The sequence below is a fragment of the Phyllopteryx taeniolatus genome, chromosome 1 (genome assembly GCF_024500385.1).
Source record: "Phyllopteryx taeniolatus isolate TA_2022b chromosome 1, UOR_Ptae_1.2, whole genome shotgun sequence".
In the NCBI taxonomy this organism is placed as follows: Eukaryota; Metazoa; Chordata; class Actinopteri; order Syngnathiformes; family Syngnathidae; genus Phyllopteryx; species Phyllopteryx taeniolatus.
In genome coordinates, this window is record NC_084502.1 from 38,328,719 (window position 1) to 38,350,688 (window position 21,970).

The following is a 21,970-nucleotide window of genomic DNA, read 5'->3' on the forward strand; positions in this document are numbered from 1 at the left end:
CACATAAAGAACTATGTCCTCCTGGAAAAATGAAAATGCGCGCTACTGGTGCCAAGCGCGCTCACGCCAAACCCCATTCATTGTGCTCGACTTGGAAGTGTCATATTAAATACAGTACAAAAAAACACACACACACACAAAACAATGAGCTATTTTGGATCATCTAGTGTGTTTAACTACACTATTCACTGAAACAAACTAGGTATTTTGAAGAAGTATTCAAAAATATTAGTATAACGAATTACATTAATAGTCTCATACTAACCCAAAAAAGTCTTAGCTGAAATGCTGCCATGTATAGTGCTCAGCATAAATGAGTACTACGCAACAGACTTGTTAGAAATAGTTCCCTTTCAGAAATAAGTTGTCACTTCTATGGTATTCTATAGTAAAAAAAATAATAATAACAATAATAATAATACTCCCCCCAATGTGGGCCTTTGATTGCAAATGACATTTTTCAATTAGTAATCATCCTTCCTTCCTTTATCCGTACCGCTTATCCTCACTAAGGGCGCGGGCGTGCTGGAGCCTATCCCAGCTGACTCTAGGTGAGAAGCGGGGTACACCCTGAATTGGTCACCAGCCAATTGCAGGGCACATATAGACAAACAACCATTCGCACTCACATTCACACCTCCAGGCAATTTAGAGTCTTCAATGAAGCTACCATGGATGTTTTTGGGATGAGGGAGGAAACCGGAGTACGCGGAGAAAACCCGCGCAGGCACGGGGAGGACATGCAAACTCCACACAGGCGAGGCCAGATTTGAACCCGGGTCCTCAGAACTGTGAGGCAGATGTGCTAACCAGTCATCCACCGTGGCGCTCAATTAATAAATACAAAAGACCGTGGCGCTCAATGAGTAAATACAAAAGTTTTCGTTTTTTTCTAACAAATTGATTTAATGTAAAAGTGATTAAGACACAAAAGTCTAGCAAAGCTAAATTTGGGATGTAAATAAAAAAAAATCACAAGAATTCTACCGCAGGTTCCAAGAAGTTGTTGTTTTCACTGAGAAAGTGACAAAACACATACATTTCAAAGGGAGTGTACTCATTCATTTGAGCACTGCATACTTGTTGGAGAAGGTTGGATAAGAATGACTGGAGACATACAATTATAGACATACCTTCATCTCTTCTGGGTTGCCCATTCGTGAGGAAAAATGTGAATGGCAACAGTCTCCATGCATGCTTTGTGCTACTTTCCAATCAGCTGAAGGAGTCACTGCCTTTATGTGTCATAAAGGCATCGTATAGCCCATGCACATCATAGGATAAATGTAAAGTTGTTGGAGCATTATTCAGAGTTCAGTCGGAGTTCCATGATAAATATTTTCTGAATTTGTGTACCGACTGGTTAGCACATCTGCCTCACAGTTCTGAGGACCGGGGTTCAAATCCCAGCCGCGCCTGTGTGGAGTTTGCATATTCTCCCCGTGCCTGGGTGGGTTTTCTCCTGCAACTCCGGTTTCCTCCCACATCCCAAAAACATCAGTGGTAGGTTGATTGAAGACTCTAAATTGCCCGTGGGTGTGAATGTGAGTGTGAATGGTTATTTGTTTCTATGTGCCCTGCGATTGGCTGGAAACCAGTTCGGGGTGTTCCCTGCCTCCTGCCCAAAGATAGTTGTGATAGGCTCCAGCACCGCGCGACCCTAGTGAGGATAAGCGATAAAAGAAAATGGATGGATGGATGGATGGATGGATGAATTTGTGTACTCAGAGTTCAGTCGTATCCATCCATCCATTTTCCGTACCGCTTATCCACACTAGGGTCGCTGAACTGTTCGCCAGCCAGTCACAGAGTCCAGTAATAGTTTCATGATAAATATTTTCTTGTGTATCATTTGGTTTACAGTTTAATGTAATTTCCGGCACGGCATCTCTGCTTGTCGCACCTCCGCTGGTGCCATAGGTGCCAGCTGCATGGTCGTCAGTTGGGACTTCAAACTTCATTGATGTTTCTCCCCTTTGATCCCAGTACATTTCAGGATGGTGACCGCTCCATGCAGCTGAATTTCGATCTTCAGGTTTCACTATGTTACTGTTTGGGTCCCCCAGCTCTTGTTATTCTTACGTAGCCAGAGCCACATTTTCTCATACTCTTCCCATGGGACTGTTAACTCAGCAATCAGGACCCTCGTCTCATCAACCAACCACAAGACAATGTCTGGTCTCAAAGAGGTGATGGTGATGTTAGTAGGAACCTTCAGCTGTGGGCCGAGCTCTGATTGACCAGTTGCTTCCTGTGGCCAGAACTGTTGTTCTACTCTGTGTGCATCACTTCTGTTGTAAATTGGACTAGCTGCTTCTGCTACCCTTGGGATTGGCTGTTCGCTGTGACTCTCTTAAATGTATGAGCCCAATTGCTGTCATCCTCGGAATGTAGCAGGATGACACTGGCCCCCAACAACTATTCAAATAGAACTGATCACTGAAGCGCTTTCAGCTCACATACTCTGGATCAACCAAGGGCAACATTTGTTGGAAGTAGGGCTGCACGATTATGGCTAAAATAATAACTACAACCCCAATTCCAATGAAGTTGGGACATTGTGTTAAACATAAATAAAAACAGAATACAATGATTTGCAAATCATGTTCAACCTATCTTTGATTGAATGCACTACAAAGACCAATAGTCAACAGATATGCAAATAGTGCAGACTAGTGACGAGACTACTACAGTGAGTGCACGAATAATGTATAATTGGCCCGACAGAGCTGTGACGACAATCTGAAGACAAAATTGGCAGCATCTTACAATGGAATTGTAAGTTAACTGTCTAGGAAGTTAATGGCAAGACGGAAGAAGCTGTTAGAATGTCTTCTGGTTTTAGTTTGCATTGATCAATAGCACCTACCTGAGGGAAGGAGCTGGAAGAGGTGGTGACCAGGATGTGGAGGATCAAAGAGGATTTTGCATGCTCTTGTCTTGGTTCTGGCAACGTCCAAGTCCTTAAGGGGGATAGAGGGGTACCGACAATTTTTCCAGCATTCTTGATTGTCCGTTGCAGTCGGAGTTCCCTCCTTTTTTGTGACAGCACCAAACCGGACTGTGATGGAAGAACGCATTCGATGACTGCTGTGTAAAACTGCCTCAACAGCTTTCTCAGAAGCCATAGGAAGTACATCTCTCCTGGGCCTTTTTGAAGATGTTGGTCTGAGAGAGACTAATTCACAGGAGCTTGAAGATCTCAACTGTTGACACAGGGCAGTTGGACAGCGTGAGGGGCAGCTGTGGCAAAGGATGTTTACTGAAGTCCACGATCATCTTTGCAGCCTTGCGCATGTTCAGCTCCAGGTTGTGTTGGCCGCACCAAAGCTCCAGCCGCTCCACTTCCTGTCAATATGCAGACTCGTCACCGTCTTTGATGAGGTTAATGACTGTGGTGTCGTCTGCTAACTTCAGGAGTTTCACAGCTGGGTGCGTTGAGGTGCAGTCGCTCTGTAGAGAGAGAAGAGCAGCAGAGAGAGGAAACATCCTTGGGGCGCCCCGGTGCTGGTGGCGCGTGTGGATGACGTGGTGTCCCCCAGCCTCACCTGCTGCGTCCTGCCCATCAGGAAGCTGTAAATCTACTGGCAGCTGGCAGACGAGACGATCTGGAGAAGCTTGGAGAAGAGGAGTTCGAGAATTCTGGTGTTGAGCGCAGAGCTGAAGTCCACAAACAGGATCCTCACGTAGGTCCCTGTGCCATTGAGGTGTTCTAAGATGAAGTGTAGTCCCATTTGATTCCGTCATCCACAGACCTGCTTGCTCGGTAGGCAAACTGCAGGGGGTCCAGCAGATGACATACTACAACACACTTCTAATGACAGTATCTCCTGTTCTCTAAGCAAACGTATACAGCATCAATGTCCAGTTGCAGCCATTCACTGACACAGACACACTAATTGGCAAACTAAGACTCCCTTTTTCTCAAACTAGAGAGTACAGTTGCAAATGAACATAAATTGTATCTCTGCTGTGTCCGAAAGGCTGAGTTTTGTGTGAATTTGTTTTAAAGGCTGGCAAGCACAAAGAGATGTCCATCAGGCCATCCAGGGCTATGTTGCTTTACAGCAAACCTTACCAAGTCATACAAACAGCCCCTCTGGGATACAGTACATTCTGACCTCTGCTCCCTTGGGCGGGACCTCTATTCAGAACTACAGAGCGCAGAGAAATAAGATCAATCACAGAAAGGGGGAGGCGTGAGATGGAGCCAACTAGGTTTAAAGCAATTAAACCGGTGTGACAACCAACACTGACAAGTGTTGGTTGAGCCACCTGGTTCTTTTTCAATCCGTGTTGGTTGAGCCACCTGGTTCTTTTTTCAAATTTCAAATCCTACAGACTTTCGATGAGACACGACAGTCAGCATTGTTTCTCGTTTGGAGGTGCAAATAAGCCTCCTACTGTTTGAATCAACACTACTATGGGGTTACAGGAGGTAGGGTGATCTGCAATGAAGCCAATACACAGCAGTGGTAAACATTATAACATTATATACATGAAACATCGTGTTTTGGTAAAATCACCATAGTCACAATAGGGACACCCCCATAATCTCATGAGATGCTCAAAACAGAGACCTACTGATTGTAATGAATATGAGTCTTAACCCTAGACTTACTATCAGCTACTATACATTCACCTTCATTTATGTGTTTGGTTTGCACAAAATTTTTCCCAAAATAAACAGTCAAAAAACAGCCGTACACAATAGCTGATAGTAAGTAAGGGTTATGATTTCAAGCATGCTTGATATCCCTCAACATCAATATATATTTATATACATAAAGAGCTGATGTTATGCTTGTATTTGACAGGATTGCTTTTTTTGTTTTGTTTTAGCTTTTGAGGCTTCTTCTGTAAAGTCATCATCTTCACAGTGACTCTGCAGTCAAAAATGTGCAGTGGAGTTAAAACTCCAGTGAGTTCGTGTTGAATCACATCATGAGGCGAGCTCACAGCCCCACTCGTCATGCATTTGTTGCCACCATCAATGGTCATTGGTCTTATTCTTGCTCCGGTGGAGTTCTTCCAAAAAAGTGTATGTGTGTGCGCGTGTGCGCGCGCGCGTACTAAGGAGAGCCACGTGAGTGTGTGTCCTCCTTCAGACCAGCTGATCATGGCTCACTGCTCCTTCAGGCTCCACAAGGATTGATCACATGGCTGATGCTTATAAAGAGGGCTCTTTGTAGGCCCAAACACAAGTATCTAATCTAAACTTTACTTCAGTGCTGCCCTGAAGCTCACCTGAAACAACTGTTTTATAGCGACATCAAGTGGTGCTTTTTAATAGCGCTTACACCATTTCAGATGTGAAACAGCTGTTCTTGCTGTATGTCTCCGCCCCTTAACATTACTGCATGGAGCCATGGGAGCAGTCCCACTGACCCACATTTTGTCTGCCAGTTCAGCCTAGAGAGGAAACCAAGCAGGGTCAAGTCAAAAGTCAGGTCATCTCTTGATTGCCTTTACATCCTACAAGTGATGCCTTGTTGTGAGCCATTTTACAATTTTTGGGGGGGTGGCGGTATGACAATTTTCGTATGTCTTAATTACGGCGTGACCAATAAGGATTTTCTTAGGTTGATGCAATTCCAATAACCAATTAATCGGCCAATTAATGAATAAATTAACTTAATTTTTTGTCCCTTCACGCTTTCAATAACAAAGTTATGAATTACAGGCAGAACATTTGACTGTTTTACAATACTTTGTGCTTTACAAGTTGAATTTTCAAGGACAAAAACATGCAAAAAAAGCATTAACTGATCAATTTATCTTTAGATGTATGCACTATATTAGCAATATCAAGAATGAAGTTACTGGCAAAACATTATTTATGCACCATGCCCTTCACCGCATTTATTCTATCTGTATAATTAATTTCTTTGTCATGATGACTTCAAAATAAACAGAGGCACCTTTCTCAAATGTCAAAACATCATCTTTGACAGAGTTGCATTTTAAATATATGATGTACAGAGAGTGAGTTAAAATAAAACAGGAGCCAATCTTTCTCTTATTCATTTTTAAAAAGTTTCCAGAAAACAAAGTTTCCTGTCAAGAAATGTGTCCACAGTCAACTTACTAAAAACTTCGTATTGTTCTTTGTCTGAATGTCATTATCTTTGTTTTATGTTGTAATGTGTTAGGAGAAAAAATAAATAAAAAATCAGGCAAAATTGCCCGATTTTTTTTACAGTGTACATGTACAGCATTTACCACCTCAAATAATACTTGGGTCTCCAAGTACCATTATAATGAGCAACATTAGTGTTAAAAATAGGTATATTTAATATTGTATGCCACTGTAACAATACAGTTTGAACATTAACATTGCACTTAAATACAGGAAAATAAAATTTTTTACTTAAATAAGGATTAAATTAAAATACATTTAATAAATAAGAATGAATGTTATACATAATTAAATGTGTGAAGAAAAAAAACATTCTAAAATATTAAATATAAATGTTTTGTACCAAACAGTTACATACAACTGAACTGTACTTTAACAAATACACATTACTTGATTAAAAAAGTAGTTTATGACACTGTAACAGTATGCACAGTTAAACATTTGTATTCAGTACTACTAGCGGTATGCGGGCTCCAGTAAAAGGAGCCCACGTACCACTAGTGGTACTTAGACCACACTTTGAAAACCACTGTTGTAATGTGTTAAAAAAAAATACATTTTATCTTGGAAAAAATTAATGATTTTGGCTGATTTTAAACAGCCAGCAGATTAATCGGTCAGGCCCTAGTCCTACACACACACACACACACATATTAATGGATAATATATATCAAAATATCAATTTTAATGTTATTTTAACTGTACTTATGTTTTTTCATTAATTTTGACTTCTGCTTATGTCAATCCAATCGTAGCATTCTGTCAGTGATATCCTTCATTCATTAGTGTTTGATTTGCACTTAAATCAGAGTGCAGGCTGTGTTTAAGAGCACAACAACTAGTGTTTAAAGTGAGAGCTGGTATCCAGAGCCTGGACAGGAAGCGCTGGGGGCACCAAAGGTCAGAGGAAACTCGTTGTGATGAGATGTGTGGGCGTGTCCCCAGAGGGAAGCTAGGGCGGAGGGAAGCAGGAGAACAGGAGGAAAATCGAGAAGGGAGATTTTGGTTGAGTATGGAGGCTGGGGAGAGGCAGTGGGAGTGTTGTTGTGCATTGTATGAAATGTGATCCTGAAGCCCTCCACAGCTGGGAAGCTCTCCCGTGCATGGCGTCCATCTGGGAGTGCACAAGTTGCTACGTTTCACCACACTTCCCTTGTTAACCCCTTCATCGGCTGCTGTAGAGGAGCTACTGCATACACAAAAAACAACACTGATGCGTTCTGCGACTTAAGTCACATTTATTGATTTTAGCCAGCATGACTACCTTTACACAGTTTCGAACACGTCCCAGCTGCAAAACAAACCAAACACTTTCACTGGGTTAGTTCAGCAGTAATACATCAGATTATTCTCACTTAATTTATGTCTTAATTTTCCAACACCCTAAAAGGTTTACCCGTTTGTTTTCACTGCTGTGTAAAGGTCCCATAAGCTGATAAACATGCATATGACATTTACTTGTAATCAAGACCACTCATCATAATGCACATTATTGATATGAATACAGTACTGCATGACAATTCAAATAAATATTAACATACTAGTGAAGTTATTATTTCATATAAAGATGTCCCTCTTATTATGGATCAATACTGAAAACACAATATGACAATATAAAGTTTGCACAGCTAGTTTAATCATCACAATGCTGTGGCTTCCAGCAAACAGAAAATTATCATTTTTTTTTCAATGTCCAACTGTATCAGAATTGCACTTTTTTCGTTAGCTTTACTTCCTTATCGGTGACTTTGACGCCTCAACAAACGAGCACTGACTATCATGGCACTACTCACGCTTGTTGATGCTAATTTAGTTTTCTGTTTCCTGAAAACAAATTACTTAAAGACGATGTAGAAAAAAAAGACTGAAAAATGAAAAACCAAAAAATTGACAAAAGCAAGATAAAATGCGCTCTCTGCACATTTTTCCAATAATACTATTGATACCCCATGACCTTCACCAAACAAAGCTTGTAGTTTCCAATAACACACTCAGCTACACAAACACACGAAAGATGCTTGGAGCCGTTTTGTTCAAAAACAGGAGGCCAAAGGGACTTTTGGTTCTCAAAGTTTGATTAAAAAAACAAAAAACATTTTCTTAATACCCCTGAATTTATTGAGAGGATCACTGACATGCAGAATTCAATACAATGTTGGATTTATTGAGCTAATTCTAAAACTATCTTCTGAGTCATGTAGAAAGGGGCACAATTCCCTTTGCACTTATTGCTGCTCATAGTCATTTTGCGTGCCAAACCCTCACCCAGAGACACAAAAACAAAACGCTAGTCTAAAATTCTCCCTTGAAACAATGAAAGGCACTACTGGTCAAAAAACGAAGAACTAAACAACGCAAAAAGACCCCCAGCCCGACTGACACCTTTTGCAGTTGTTGCTTGTCTGTCAGATCTTAAATGGTATGCCAAGATTTGGCACAATAAACCAAGAGAGAATGAAACAATTCCAATTTGGAATTTCATGGTCGCTATTGCAGAGAATTCTGAAGGTCAGTGATCCCGTTTCAGTGGAACGCCCTCGGTAAGAAGTTAGGAAAAGTCATATCGCTCAAATATTCCCGAGACATAACTTACCGGTCCAAGTGAGAGCGTTGTCAAGTTTCATAGAGTTATTTTGAACTATTCCTAGGAATAATAAATACATGAAAAACCCCAGAATTAGATCACCCTGGATTTTTGTAGTGAATATGGCAGTAGAACGAACAGATAAATAACAGCACAACATATAATGAAACATAACTTAAAGAATGAGTAACTGATGTGTAACTCCTTTAGGATTAGGCAACAATTGTAGCTCTGTGGTTTGTGGAGAACACTTTAGTCGAGTAAATATTTTGTGGGAGACACATAATTTGAATTTATATCATCCTATACTGAATATCTCACAAACCATAGTACTACCATGCTTTCCTAAAGGTTAATCATAGTCTGTTAAAATTCTATATTATGAAAGTGCACAGATTAAAAACAAACTAAAACAAAAACCAAAAAAAATGAAAAAACAAACAGACAAAAAACAAACAAACATCTCCCCTGTCTTGTCATTGGTGAATGGGATTAGCCAATCATAATCAATTCACAGGATTCAACAAGCAGCCCAAACCAGAGGAGATGATGCTTTTTTTCAAAAAACACAAATTCATGAGTAATGTTTTTGACATGCAGAATGTTTTATATGATATCATCGTGTGTAGAATGATGTAAAGATGGAGCGGTAGGAGGAGCCGATCAGGTGACACGCTAATATGCCGCCATATAAACTTTCCTCTCACAGTCAAGTCAACAACTAGTTGTCCCTCCTCTGCTTCTCTCTGTCACTGTCATAAACATGAGATAGGTGAGTTGTCAACAGAAGAGTGACTGACGCCTGTGGAGGCCCCCATCTCCATGCCGTGAGTGGTCGCTTGACTGGTACTCACTCAAGCAGGGTTGACGCGACGCAGACATTGTGCCGCTCTCTTCACATTTGAGAGGAACAAATACCGTAGCAAGATCCTGCAAGGTCATTAACCTGAACAACATTGTGTTAAGAATATAGTTTCAAATATATATTGGTAGAAAAAAATTGCAAATTTTGCTCAATCTTGCAGGAATCCCTCGCATCAACCCTGCTTTTAGAATCATAAAGCTAATATTTTTATGATCCACAAGCAGTACATTGACTATAAAACACAAGCCCCACTTATATTTTTTTTTACTATTTGCGGAACATAAGTTCGGCAAGGAGTTAAAGCTATTCGGGCTACTAAAGACAGCACTTCGCTTTGTCCTCACACACCAACAAAGTAAAAAAAGGACGATGAGGTTCCATTTCAACGCACTTCAGCAACACGCACGAGTTATAAAGGGTTAAACACAAGTGTGAGGACATTACCTGACACAAATCCTCAATTGTACTTTAAGGTTGACCTTGGGAGGAGGGATGCTGGCAAACTAATGCTCCTCGTGGCGAATTGGAGACATCAGAAGCGCAAAGACCGAGGAAGGGAGAGTAGGACACAAGCGTTACATCACCTGATGAATATGCTTTGTCAGGCACTTTCGCCACGTGGTTTGTCTGTGTGAAGAATTATCATCCAGTTTGTGCTCTTTTAGGATTTGAAATAATCATAATCATTGTTGTTCAAAACTATAACGAAGCTCTGTTGACAGTAATCAAACAATCTATTTTTGCCAGAAGGTTGACCTGAGGCACCTATGCTGAAGCGCACTTATTCTAGGTTTGGAGATCGATTTGTCAAATATCCTGTCTCCCTCCTCATATGGCTCTGAAAAAAATCCAACATGAATAGGTCACACTGGAAAGACCCCCTACATTTCAACACGCAAATGACTCCTCGCTGACACGAGTTGATCATGTACCTCAACAAAAGAAAAGCACTTCAAATAGCGCATACAACTGCAAAGCCATGCGTTTCTATTGAGCCTGAGCCGTATCGCTGCATTAGCGTCACAGCTTGAACTTGAAAGCAATCCTGAAATGATAAAACAGCTAAGGTCACAGGTGCTCCTTTACTGCCCATCATAAAACCTGATTTCAGATTTTCATGTGTCGTTTCAAATAGTACTCCCCTGGCCGGAATGCAGGGCAAGATTGCATATTTTTGTTGAATCTTCTTTCTTGTAAACATGTATTTAACAGTGGTCAGCTGAGCTTTGAGCTTTTGTTGAAAGGAGCACCCGTGCCACCAGATGTCATCTTTGGACATCGTTCTTTCTCTTCAACATATCTTCATGATGTGTTACTGTTGCCAGGCAACACTTATGAGGCAGAGGATTGAAGCACAAAGCACAACGCCACCTTGAACTTCGTATGTACAGCACACAGACTATGGAAAGAATAGACGCTCCAGAGTATCCAGAGAGTCCCCTGAACATAATCAGGGCCATACGATTCACATGCCATGTTTGTCTACTACAGCCCAAATGTCTAGTGCACTCTGCACATACAACTGCGCATCACCAAACCTTTACACTAGCACACGCAAGCAGATGGTTAGTCACACAGCAGTCGCTCGAGGAGCACAAGTTGACCAAGGAGCAAAGCGAGCGAGTGGGGCTCTTTAACACAATGGCAGGGAGGGTCTGGCCCTCGGGCCCCCTCCCCTCTGTACACAGCAGTCCCTTGCAGACTCGGCAGCCGCTTCAGTCGCAGTAGATCTTGTACTTCTCGCTGCAGAAGACAGCAGGGCCTCCCAGAAGGCCGCTGGGCATGGCATTGCTGTGCTCAGCTTGGCCGGAGCCAGCGCAGGTGAAACCCTGGCTTACGTTGGTGTTGCCGGCAGCGTTCGCAGAGGCCTTGCTGCGGGTCTTAGATCGCACACCGGTGCCTGTGCGGCGCGTCTGCTCATGGTCGAACTCCAAGTCCTCCAGGCGCTGGGTCAGGGCCAGCTTCTGCTGGATGGCCATCCTCAGCAGTGAGTTGAGGGTCTTCTTTTCATCCTCTGCTGCAGCCAGCTGCCTCTGCATGGCCTCCAACTGAGTGACATATTCGTCACATCTGTAGGTGAATTGAAACATGGAAACATTTTACAGGGAGCAGGAAGATTATCATTGTATTCACCTGAACATTTGACCATTACACAACCATCGGATAATGACAGTTAGGTTTTGACAGGAATGAAAACATGCTTCGCTTGACTGTACTGTATGTTGTAAAAGTGAGATAGAGCCACTTTCATTTATGTACTACTGCATTGCGCACACACACACACACACACACACCCTTCACAAATCGTTTTTTGTCACCACCAGGCGGCGCTATTGAACAGCCAAGTCTGTACAGACTTCCTGCGGCATGAGCCACATTTGTTCTCATAATTCCTAGAGTTTATCACTGACCTGATTCCATTGGAGTAATTACTGCATCATAAATGTATGGGGATTTTTTCCCCCACTCTCTACTTGAGAATTAAGAACCACATACATGAAGACATTACACCTAAGCAAGAGGTAAGAAATTAAAATGTTCATCTTGTTAGACTTTGCAGCATGTTGGTGAGATTGCTGTCCACTTCCACTCATTCAGAGGACACTGTGAGGTCACTTATGTCTTGCTCGCAATCTCTCTTCTATTCCAACTCAAATTTGTTGAACAAGGTTGCGGTTCGGGCTTACAAGCTCATCCACAAAACTCATCCAAACTGGCGGGAGAACAGAATTGTTCAAAATGGCTCAGTAAGAAGAAGAATTAAGATTCAATGAGGAACCAAAAAGTCTTGTCCAATGGCTAATTAGTTAAACTGTGAATGAGCTGAACAAACGTAAAAACACAAGACATTGTTCATCACCCGGTTTAGCTCCTCACACCTCATCATAACTTTTCAAAACAGAAGTGAGATCATAGTACAGCCAATCCTTCACCATCTATGAGCAGAATAGTGCACGACAACAGTCCCACATGACTGCTTGCATGCTGCACTGTGGCAATGTCATCAATCGCCTGGTGCAATTTGATGCTTGTCAGTAGAAAAGGTAAAATACTGACAGTGACTTACTCATAAAGTTGCTGACAAATAAATCAAAGTAACATTCCTTAGGGGACAACTCACCTCCGTTGATGGAGGAGTCTTTTATTTAGTATGGTCTCCAATGGTTACTTCACCCATCTCCTATTTCTATCAGTGCACATTGTCTCTCTGTCTTTAGTTAACTAAATGCATTTTAATTTTGATGCTATGGTTTCCAGCTAAATTATAATGCTTCTCCATTTAATAGATTATTTTATCATGCGGTCACAACATTTTGTTTGATTATTATTATTATTTCATTTTATTTTTTTACATATTCCCAGGCCAAAAAATGTTTGAGAAATATTTTCCAAATGTAATTTTGGGTTTAAAACTTTTCATGTTTTATTTTCCTTCCAGTTAAAAGATTATAAATATAATAAAAGAAGTAGCATACAATAGGATACTATTGTTTTAAAAACATCTCAAGGGCACAATCTGAAAACAGTGACAGTGTGCAAATGTTTTGCTGCGTGCATATTGCGTATTACACGTGCTTGTAAAGTGTGAACTCGACTGACTACCGGACAAACATAACCTTAGCCCCAACCTTGTGTGCGCAGTTTGATTCCCAGTGGGGGACGGACGGACACGGACAGACACGGATGGACATACACACACACACACACACAGACACACACAAAAGGGATCAGTCCTGCTTCATTAACCCACCATGATGAGGGTGGGAGGGGGGACGAGTCGACTTAAGGGTGGGTGGGGGCTGAGAGGGTTTTTCCCGAAAAACAAACAAACTGAGGAGTCTATTCTTGGGACTGCTTGGCTACAATAGGAGGGTTTCTGTGCTGGTGATGGTGTGAGAGGCACAATGGCAGAGGGAAGGCTGATAAATAGTTAGCACATTCACAACTTCAGCAAACAGCAACATTTCTGCATCATGTGATGACACTGTACTTGTACTTGTCACTTGATCCCTCAACTATTGCATCATTCATGCAGCCGTAATTCTGAATCGCTAAGAGGCACACAAACATACAAATGCACAGCTGTTGTGTTGTCTGGACCTCGATTGGCCATGGTGGGTTGGCTATCCCTCAAAGAGAAGGGTGGAGGAGGAGATTTAATTGAATGATGAGGGGAGACAACAACTAACAAAGCAACAGCAGGTCTGACGAGGGTGAGGAGCAAAAGTGATTCAGGCGAATGGCTGGACTGTTAAGAAACAAGAGCTAACATGACACCAGACGCTGCAGCTGGAAAGCCACACTTACAGCAGCTGAGATAAAAGCACATACAGACCTTGCAGCATGATCTCACACAAAAAATACACTTTTGTCCTTTTTATTTCTCTGTCAAATCATTCAATATATACAAGTTCTCCCCAGAAATCCACCATCACACAGGGTTAGCACTTGGTCATGAAACCTCTTAGCCAGTGTGGCTAAACAGTATAAAAATCTCTTAGCCACACTTGTGTATAGTTAGCTACAACATCACGTGTTCATGTGACTAAACCTTTAGCCACACTTAGCCAGTCCTCCTCACTGGGAAGCCGATGAGCTTTTAACGATGTGGGCCCAATTAAAACTACCAAGTCATCAATCAGGACTAGGGTTGAGCGATTTGGGAAAATACTCTAATTGCGAGATTTCTTTTAAAACAAATATTGTGATTTAGTGTGCAATTCTTTGGGGGGGGGGGGGGGGGGTTGTTTTCATCAGCATTATTCATCCATCCATCCATTTTCTGAGCCACTTCTCATCACTAGGGTCACGGGTGTGCTGGAGCCTATCCCAGCTATCATCGGGCAGGAGGCGGGGTACACCCTGAACTGGTTGCCAGCCAATTGCAAGACACATACAAACAAACAACCATTCACACTCACATTCACACATACGGGCAATTTAGAGTTGTCAAATAACCAACCATGCATGTTTTTGGGATGTGGGAGAAAACAGGAGTGCCCGGAGAAAACCCACACAGGCACGGGGAGAACATGCAAACTCCACACAGGCGGGGCTGGGGATTGAACGCCGCTCCTCAGAACTGTGAGGCTGACGCTCTAACCAGTCGTCCACCGTGCCGCCAGCATTATTCAGTAAACAAGAAATAAATAAATTATTCTATAGTATGACCAACACAACATTGGATATAGCCAACAAATAAACAACTCTTTCCTGTACGCCAGGCCTAAATGTTATGATAAATTATGAATAACAAATCTTTATTTTACTATTGAATTGTAAAAAGAAAAACCTCCCATCGCAGTAGAATATTGACTTATTGATTTAGCTTAATGCTTTGTAAAACTGTAATACTGCATAATGTTGCTCGTCAGTCGCAGTGTAAAGTGGAGAGTGACTATGACTATGTTTGCCTTTGGCCCCCAAATGACTAGGTAGTGATGCATTGTTTGAGCCAGCGCCGCCACTGCCTCCACCACCGCTCAACATCACAAGCAAAGAGGGATTAGCAGCTTGTGCATTGATCAGACACGCAAACACCAAAGGTATGAAAAAGGTGACAAAAAAAATTTAAAAAAATCATTAGGTGGGGTCTGGGGGGATACCCAGAGCTCCTGCAGAGAATCGTTTTGATTTGAAGATAAATTAAGCAATCTGGAAGACTAAAGAGTACAATAAGGCAAAAATAAATAAACAACTAAAAACACAGAAAAACTTATTTACACCGCTCAAGTACATGTTGATGTACAAATTTAAGATTAAAATAAAATTTGCCTCATTTCAGGCCGCATATTAGTCCGCCGCGGAGTAATATTCACAAATACATCTGTGTGTTGATGGTGGATGTGTGGAATGGCTCAAGCTGCCAGTGTTCAAGGAGTACGAAACAGCCTATGATGTCAATGACGGCGACGCACCCCCTCCTCCAGGAAAAACTCTTCGGATCTATACGATTTACGTAAATGGCCCATTTTGAGTTCAAAACGGCAAATTTTGCTGAATGGCGACAGATTTGCATGTATGATTGATGAAGAAGGCAGCTAGCTAGCTACGAGAACTAATGTGACTTGCAAGACACATTGACCATCGACACTTCAAACATACGTCGCGGTAATATGCGTGCTTCAATTCGGCGCCAACTGGCATCGGGTCTTGTCTTCACCGATGCGCCGATCCCCGCAGTCGGGAAAGCTCATGAGCCTGACTGCCTTGGCAGCCAGCTAGCCGGCTGGACGGTGGATTGAAGCATTTTAGGAAACCGGCAAAAAACTAAACTATTAACATCATAAACACACAGCAGAATGAGCACGCCCACTTGAACTTTTATCAGGAAAGGCTTTTGACACAGGTGATTTTGATTCACCAGTGTGGCTAACATGGTCAATATTCGCTTCACTACATCCTATTTTAACTAGCCATTGGCGAGGTGGCGAACGGGCAGCGCGAACCCTGATCACAGGCATTACTACTATTACTAATACTACTACTACTACTATGTGAAAGACTCCTTCCTCTCTTTCTTCTCTGGTGGTTGGTGGTTAGGAAGGACGGAGGGGTTGGTACACAAAGGGAAGGGAGTGTGGGAAAACTGCCAGTCCCTCACACAGTCCCCCGACCTAACCTCCTGCTTTATAGGACAGAATTTACATACCAATATGAGGGATCCCATAAACAGAGTGTAATTCATGCATAGGAAACAGAACACTGATAGAACCAGAGGCTGACAGATATTGTCATCAAGGGAGGTGTTTTGGGGAGAAAACACATGACGAATAGCAACAACAGTGTGATTAAAGATCGTGTTTCAGCATTCCATAGACAACCCACAGCCTGTTCTGCACAGTACCAAAGTGACACCAGTCTTTTAAATATGCAGACTTGGGAGTTGTCCATGTTGAATTCCTGTACACTAAGAGGAAAGCAACACTCTCTAATACCACCCCCCATCTCCCGTCGGAAGTTTGCCTGAGCCACAGCTGTGGATTCAAGAGTAGTCATGAATGTGGAACAGAAAGCTGTCTCAGTGCAGCCATTTGGGTCAGAGATGATGTTCACAAGACCGTAAGTGCATTAGAAACTAAGAATGGCACATAAGGGGAATAAGCCTCGCTTACAACTAGTCATCTCGAAATGGCTAAGAGGGTGAAAGTTTCAGTAAACTCAAAAGTAGACATGTCAGGACACATGCATGCACGCATGATATGAAAAAAACAGAGTAAGAATACTCTTGAGTCAAGGGGTCGATTTGTAATCCAGACCAAACTGAGGTGGGATTACACACAGAACCTTTGACCGTCTTCTCTTTGAAATACGATAAGATTAGTGAGGGGATGGCATTTGAGACCCTCCTTTGACACATACATGTCAAAAACAACATCTCTCACACACACACACACACAGATCAAAAACAAGATATCGATCTCTCTCTCTCTCTCTCGCTCTCTCGCCTTCTGTTCCTCTTAGTACCTCAGAAACAGTGTACTATTTATGTACATGAATCTCAGGAAACAAAAAAATCCTACTATATGTAACATCACAATAATACCACAGAGAGAAGCTGACATCATAAACGTGTGAATGACTGTGTTACTGTTTTCTATTTAAGATCATTTATTACAACACATTTTACGTGAAGAGCGGCAAAGTGGTGGGAAAATTACGGCAAGTATCTTACCGTGTGGCAAACATAGCTCGGAGAGATGAAAAGGTGGCTGCATCTTCTTTCAGGGTTTTGAGCTCATTCCTCAATTTCATCATGGTTTCGGTCACCATAGCCTTCTCATTTTCGTACTTGCTCTTAAGGTTGGCGAGAGCAACTTCAGCTGTCTGTGGGCAGCAACAAGATAGAACAACGTTAGTGAGGTTGGAACCAACGACAACCTTTATGACAGAGCTACTTAATTCTGCCACGTAAATCATAAGGGTAGCTTCGTAGAAAGCTCGTTTGCGTCTATTGTTAGTCAGGGGTTACAAATTGAGGGGTATTCATGTCTCTGTTCTGACTGTAGCACACAAACTTTACAGGGACAACAACTGTAGATACAATTAAGCTCCCCTTCTTTGTGCAATTGACACCAAAAGACTGGTGTCCCCACCCATGTTAGCTATAGACCTCATCCACATTTGCTGAACAGCTGAAAAGCTTTGAAATAGCTTCTGCTTCAATCTACTTTTTGTGTCCTTCAAGGCATGTTTGGAATGTTGAATCAACTGTGAGAGACACCCAGAGAGGATAAAACTAAGACAAACTGACCTGCTTGTTAGCCTTCAGAACAGTCCTCAGAGTAGCAATCTGTTCTCTCTTTGTGCTGAGGAGGGATTTCAGTTTGAGGATCTCCTCCATGCAGGCCTCTTTATCCTTGTCGGCCACGGTGCCCAGCTCCAGAGAGGCCACCCTCTGGCGCGACAGCTCTGTGGTGCGGTCAACGGCCAGCTGTAAGTGCTTGATCTGGTCTCTTATGATGGCCACCAGATTGTAGATGTTCATGGGCTCGCGGCGGTGGTCAGACACAGGAGAAGGCAGAGATGAGCCCGGAGATGGAGCGCCATCGTTGAGATCAGTCTTAACAGGCTCTGGGAAGAGGCCCTTGGTGAGCAGGATGGGAGAGCGGCGGCCACGGCCTTCGGGGCTGCTGCGCCCAGCCTTGCCCTCCTTGTAGAAGTCGAGCATAACGCGGTTCGGGGTCTCGTTGTTGCACATGCACACGTGGTTGTAGAGAGTCGCCAGTTCTTCACTGAATGTGACCAGTTCGTCCTGAGCCACACTCAGACTGCCCTGAGATTCACCGGCCACGTCACTCAGCTGGAAGAGAAGGGACAGAAATGAAGCGCATAAACAAACTTGATGCTGACTTTCAAGTAAGATGTCAGAATGGGCACACCCAAAATTCAATCAAAAAAAAAAAAAAAATACAGAAAGCCCTTCTTCCTATGAATGATGCACACCCATGACTTTCTATCCATTGATATATTTATATGCAATAAATGTTAGTGGTGATCTCCTCCTATTTGTTTTTTCTAATTAGGGTGGATCAGTATTGTTATTAATACTAAAGGTTTACTTGTTCTTTAGTAATGTATAAATTACTGTGGCGGACCCAGTGTTTAGTTTTAACACTGCGGCTTTGCGGAGGTATTTTCCACTTCTCACGTGACCATTGGCATGTCAGCCGGCTTGCACAATGTGATGAAAGCTAGAGAGGTCATGTGCCCAGATAGCAAATTCACTCCTTGTGCAAGATAATAAAAATAAATGTTAAGACATAAAATAAAAGCTGCAGAGGGCGGATAAACACTCATAAACTCTATTAACATTCACATTATAATAAAACTGCAGTGTCAAAACTATACACTAGGGTGCATCACAGCCTCAATACACAATAAAGGAGTAGATAGATGAATTATGAAATTTTTAATGTGACCCAAAATATGATGTAAACTTCTAAATTGCAAGATTTAAAACTAATTGATGGCTTTACTAAAATACACATCTACTCATATAACTCAATAATTTTCAAGCTTTTACTATACCTATGTACAGTATAATGTTCATTTTAGGCATTTTGGGGGGGGGGGGGGAAATGCGCATTATACACAAAAAATTACGGTACCTTACGCAGTTCCTTCTCCAGCTTGGCCTTTTCGTCTTTCTCTAAACCTCTTGTCTTCTCCAGAGTAGACAGCTTCTCTCCGAGTGTTGTGACATCGTTCTCCAGCCGGGTGCGCTCCTCTTCATAACGGGACTGACACGCTTGGTACTCTGCCTTTAATGTCTTGAGTTCCTCCTTTAGCTCCCCAGCTTCTGACACGGCAACCTAGGAAGGCAAAGCTAACGGTAACTAAAACTGACCTCAAGACATTCTTTCTACTCTGTTCAACTCCAAGACACCCAACCTTGTACTTGCACTCCAGGATCTCTGGCCCATTGATGTCCACCTCATAGTAGTCTCCGTCTTCATTGCTATCACGTTCCTTCTCATTGTCCAGGGCAGACTGGCGCTCCTTGCTAGCCTGAAGCTTGCGGATGGCATTAAGGTTCTCTGTCAGACGGTTCACCTTCTCCTGATGCTCTGACAGAGCGCCATTGGCCTGCTCAAGTTGTTTCTGAGAGTCCTGCAGAGTGGACAGCAGGTTGACCTTCTCGCGCTCCATCTGAGGAGAGATAACCAAACCCAGAGTGCAATGAGATAGATGACCAATACTCAGCTGACTTCAGGCAAAAGGCTGCCAGTCAAGCACAGGGCACAAATAGAGACAGACAACCATTCGCAATTGCATTTACTTCGTTACTGAGCGGCAACTGAAGCCACGCTGCCTGGATGGAAGTCAGGCGAATGAACCACTGTGACTACACCATTAGTGACTCAAAACAAAAAGCCAGAGAAAAAAAACTTCGTCTCATTCAGTTAGATAACGTTAGGAAGATTTTAACAGTCTCCTCAATTTCTGTATGGAATTTGAATCTTACAGCAATGTAGGCAAATGCAGCCATAGCAGGCAATAGCTTGTCACAAGAAAATCTCACAGTCGTGTGTATGTTTGATAAAACTTCTACGAAAACAATCCCGATTCTTTCTCGTAACCATGGTAGCCATTCAGGCATAGAGTTGAACTCATGGAGTGGCAATGAAGCAGATGGCAGGTCAACTGGTGCCACCACCCGCTGTCTCACTGCTCAGCAGTCTGAAGGCTGTGAGTGTGTGTGTGTGTGTAGACGTGTACTCCAACATCCCATCACTTCCCTCATCCTAGAACTTACAGTAGTTAATTTCAGGGTATTTAGTTACAAATCAGGTAAACTGTGTAGGAATTACAACAGTTTGTATATGTGCCTCCCACTTTTTAAGGGTCCAAATGTAACGGGACAAAGAAATAATCATAAAACTTTTGACTTTTTAAAACTTGGTTGCAAATTCTTTGCAGTCAATTACAGCCTGAAGTCTGGAACGTATAGACCTCACCAGATGTTGGATTTCATCCTTGGTAATGTCTTCAGTTCCTGCTTGTTCTTGGGGTATTTTCCCTTCAGTTTTGTCTTCAGCATGTGGCATGCAGGCTCAATTGGATTCAGGTCAGGTAATTGACTTGGCCATTGCATAACATTCCACTTCTTTGCCTTAAAAAAAGGATTTGGGTTGCTTTCGCAGTATGCTTCGTGTCATTGCTCATCTGCACTGTGAAGCCCCGTCCAATGTGTTCTGAAGCATTGGGCTCAATATGAGCAGATAGTATTGTCCAAAAGACTTCAGAATTCATAATGATGCTTTGACAGCAGTCACCTCATCAATAAATAAAATGGAACCAGTTTCATTGTCAGCCATACATGCCCACCAGGCCATGGAACAGCTGAGCAGCCAATTGTCCCACTACTTTTGGCCCCTTAAAAAGTAGGGGGCACATATACAAACTGTTGTAATTCCTACACCATTCACCTGATTTTGCTGTAAATACCCCCAACTGAAAGACTGCAGTTAAAGCACATCTTGTTTGTTTCATTTCAAATAAATTGTCTTTATAGCCAAAAAGATGAGAATTGTGTTGACGTCCAAACATTTATGGACTTTACTGTAGGCATTCAACACAAAATACAATGGACATATGTAGAATATCCTTGGTCTTGGCCAAAACGCAAACCTGCATCAGTTGCTGCTTAAGCTTCTGGATCTCAGAGATGTTCAGCTCGCTCAGTAGGTCATCCACAAGACTGGGTGCTGGGTGGAACAGCTCTTCTTTTTTGGACATGCGGTTGTCGTCGGTGAGCAGCTTGCTGAAGCTATTGTCGTAACCATGAAGAGCGTCATCATTGTTGGGCTCGGTGATGGCGTCATCGCAGAATTTGAGTCCATCCAGAGAGATACTAAGAGGACTGCAAGGGGAAAATTAATATGAAAACATAATGGTATTTGGTGTCAATGCAGAGGTTGTCGTCCTGTTCATCATTTACCTGTTGTAGAGTGTGTCTCCAATGTTCATGTAGTGGGACAGCTCCTTCCTAAGAGAGGCTTTCAGTTCACGCTCAGTCTTGATGGTCTCATGGGCTTCACCCAGCTGACGCTCAGCAATCTCTTTTAGGCGGATGGCATCCTCCAGTTGGCTGTTCAAGAACTGCATATCCTCCTCCAGACGACGGTTTTCATGCTTCAAACCCTCAAACTCAACCTGGGCAGGCAAGAAAAGCATAGATAGCTATGGTTTGATACATTACGTCCTCGAGGAAGTTAATATTCATGAAATGATTTCCACAATAACTATACTGAGTCCCATTTCCATTTTGATCCTGGTATTAATAAGTTTTGGTGTATTTTATTGAAAAAGTTGGAAATCCATAGTTACCCCTTTATAGTTGAACCAACTACACGGCACAGTACTTGGTGGTGCTTGA

The 21,970-nt window shown here is 42.4% G+C and overlaps 1 protein-coding gene across 1 annotated transcript in view; it reads right to left on the reverse strand.

Annotated features, from left to right (window-relative positions):
* Window positions 1-7,353: 7,353 nt before the first annotated feature.
* The window catches only part of LOC133487502 (protein bicaudal D homolog 2-like), a 40,356-nt gene continuing 25,739 nt past the window's right edge, over window positions 7,354-21,970 (reverse strand). Inside the window, exons 4-10 of the mRNA XM_061794157.1 lie at window positions 21,533-21,747; window positions 21,223-21,454; window positions 19,483-19,740; window positions 19,200-19,403; window positions 17,843-18,391; window positions 17,264-17,415; window positions 7,354-11,658 (exon numbers count right to left, since the gene is read on the reverse strand). Of these exons, the coding sequence (XP_061650141.1) occupies window positions 11,304-11,658; window positions 17,264-17,415; window positions 17,843-18,391; window positions 19,200-19,403; window positions 19,483-19,740; window positions 21,223-21,454; window positions 21,533-21,747 (1,965 nt within the window). The 3' untranslated portion in view covers window positions 7,354-11,303. The remainder of the gene's footprint in view (window positions 11,659-17,263; window positions 17,416-17,842; window positions 18,392-19,199; window positions 19,404-19,482; window positions 19,741-21,222; window positions 21,455-21,532; window positions 21,748-21,970) is intronic.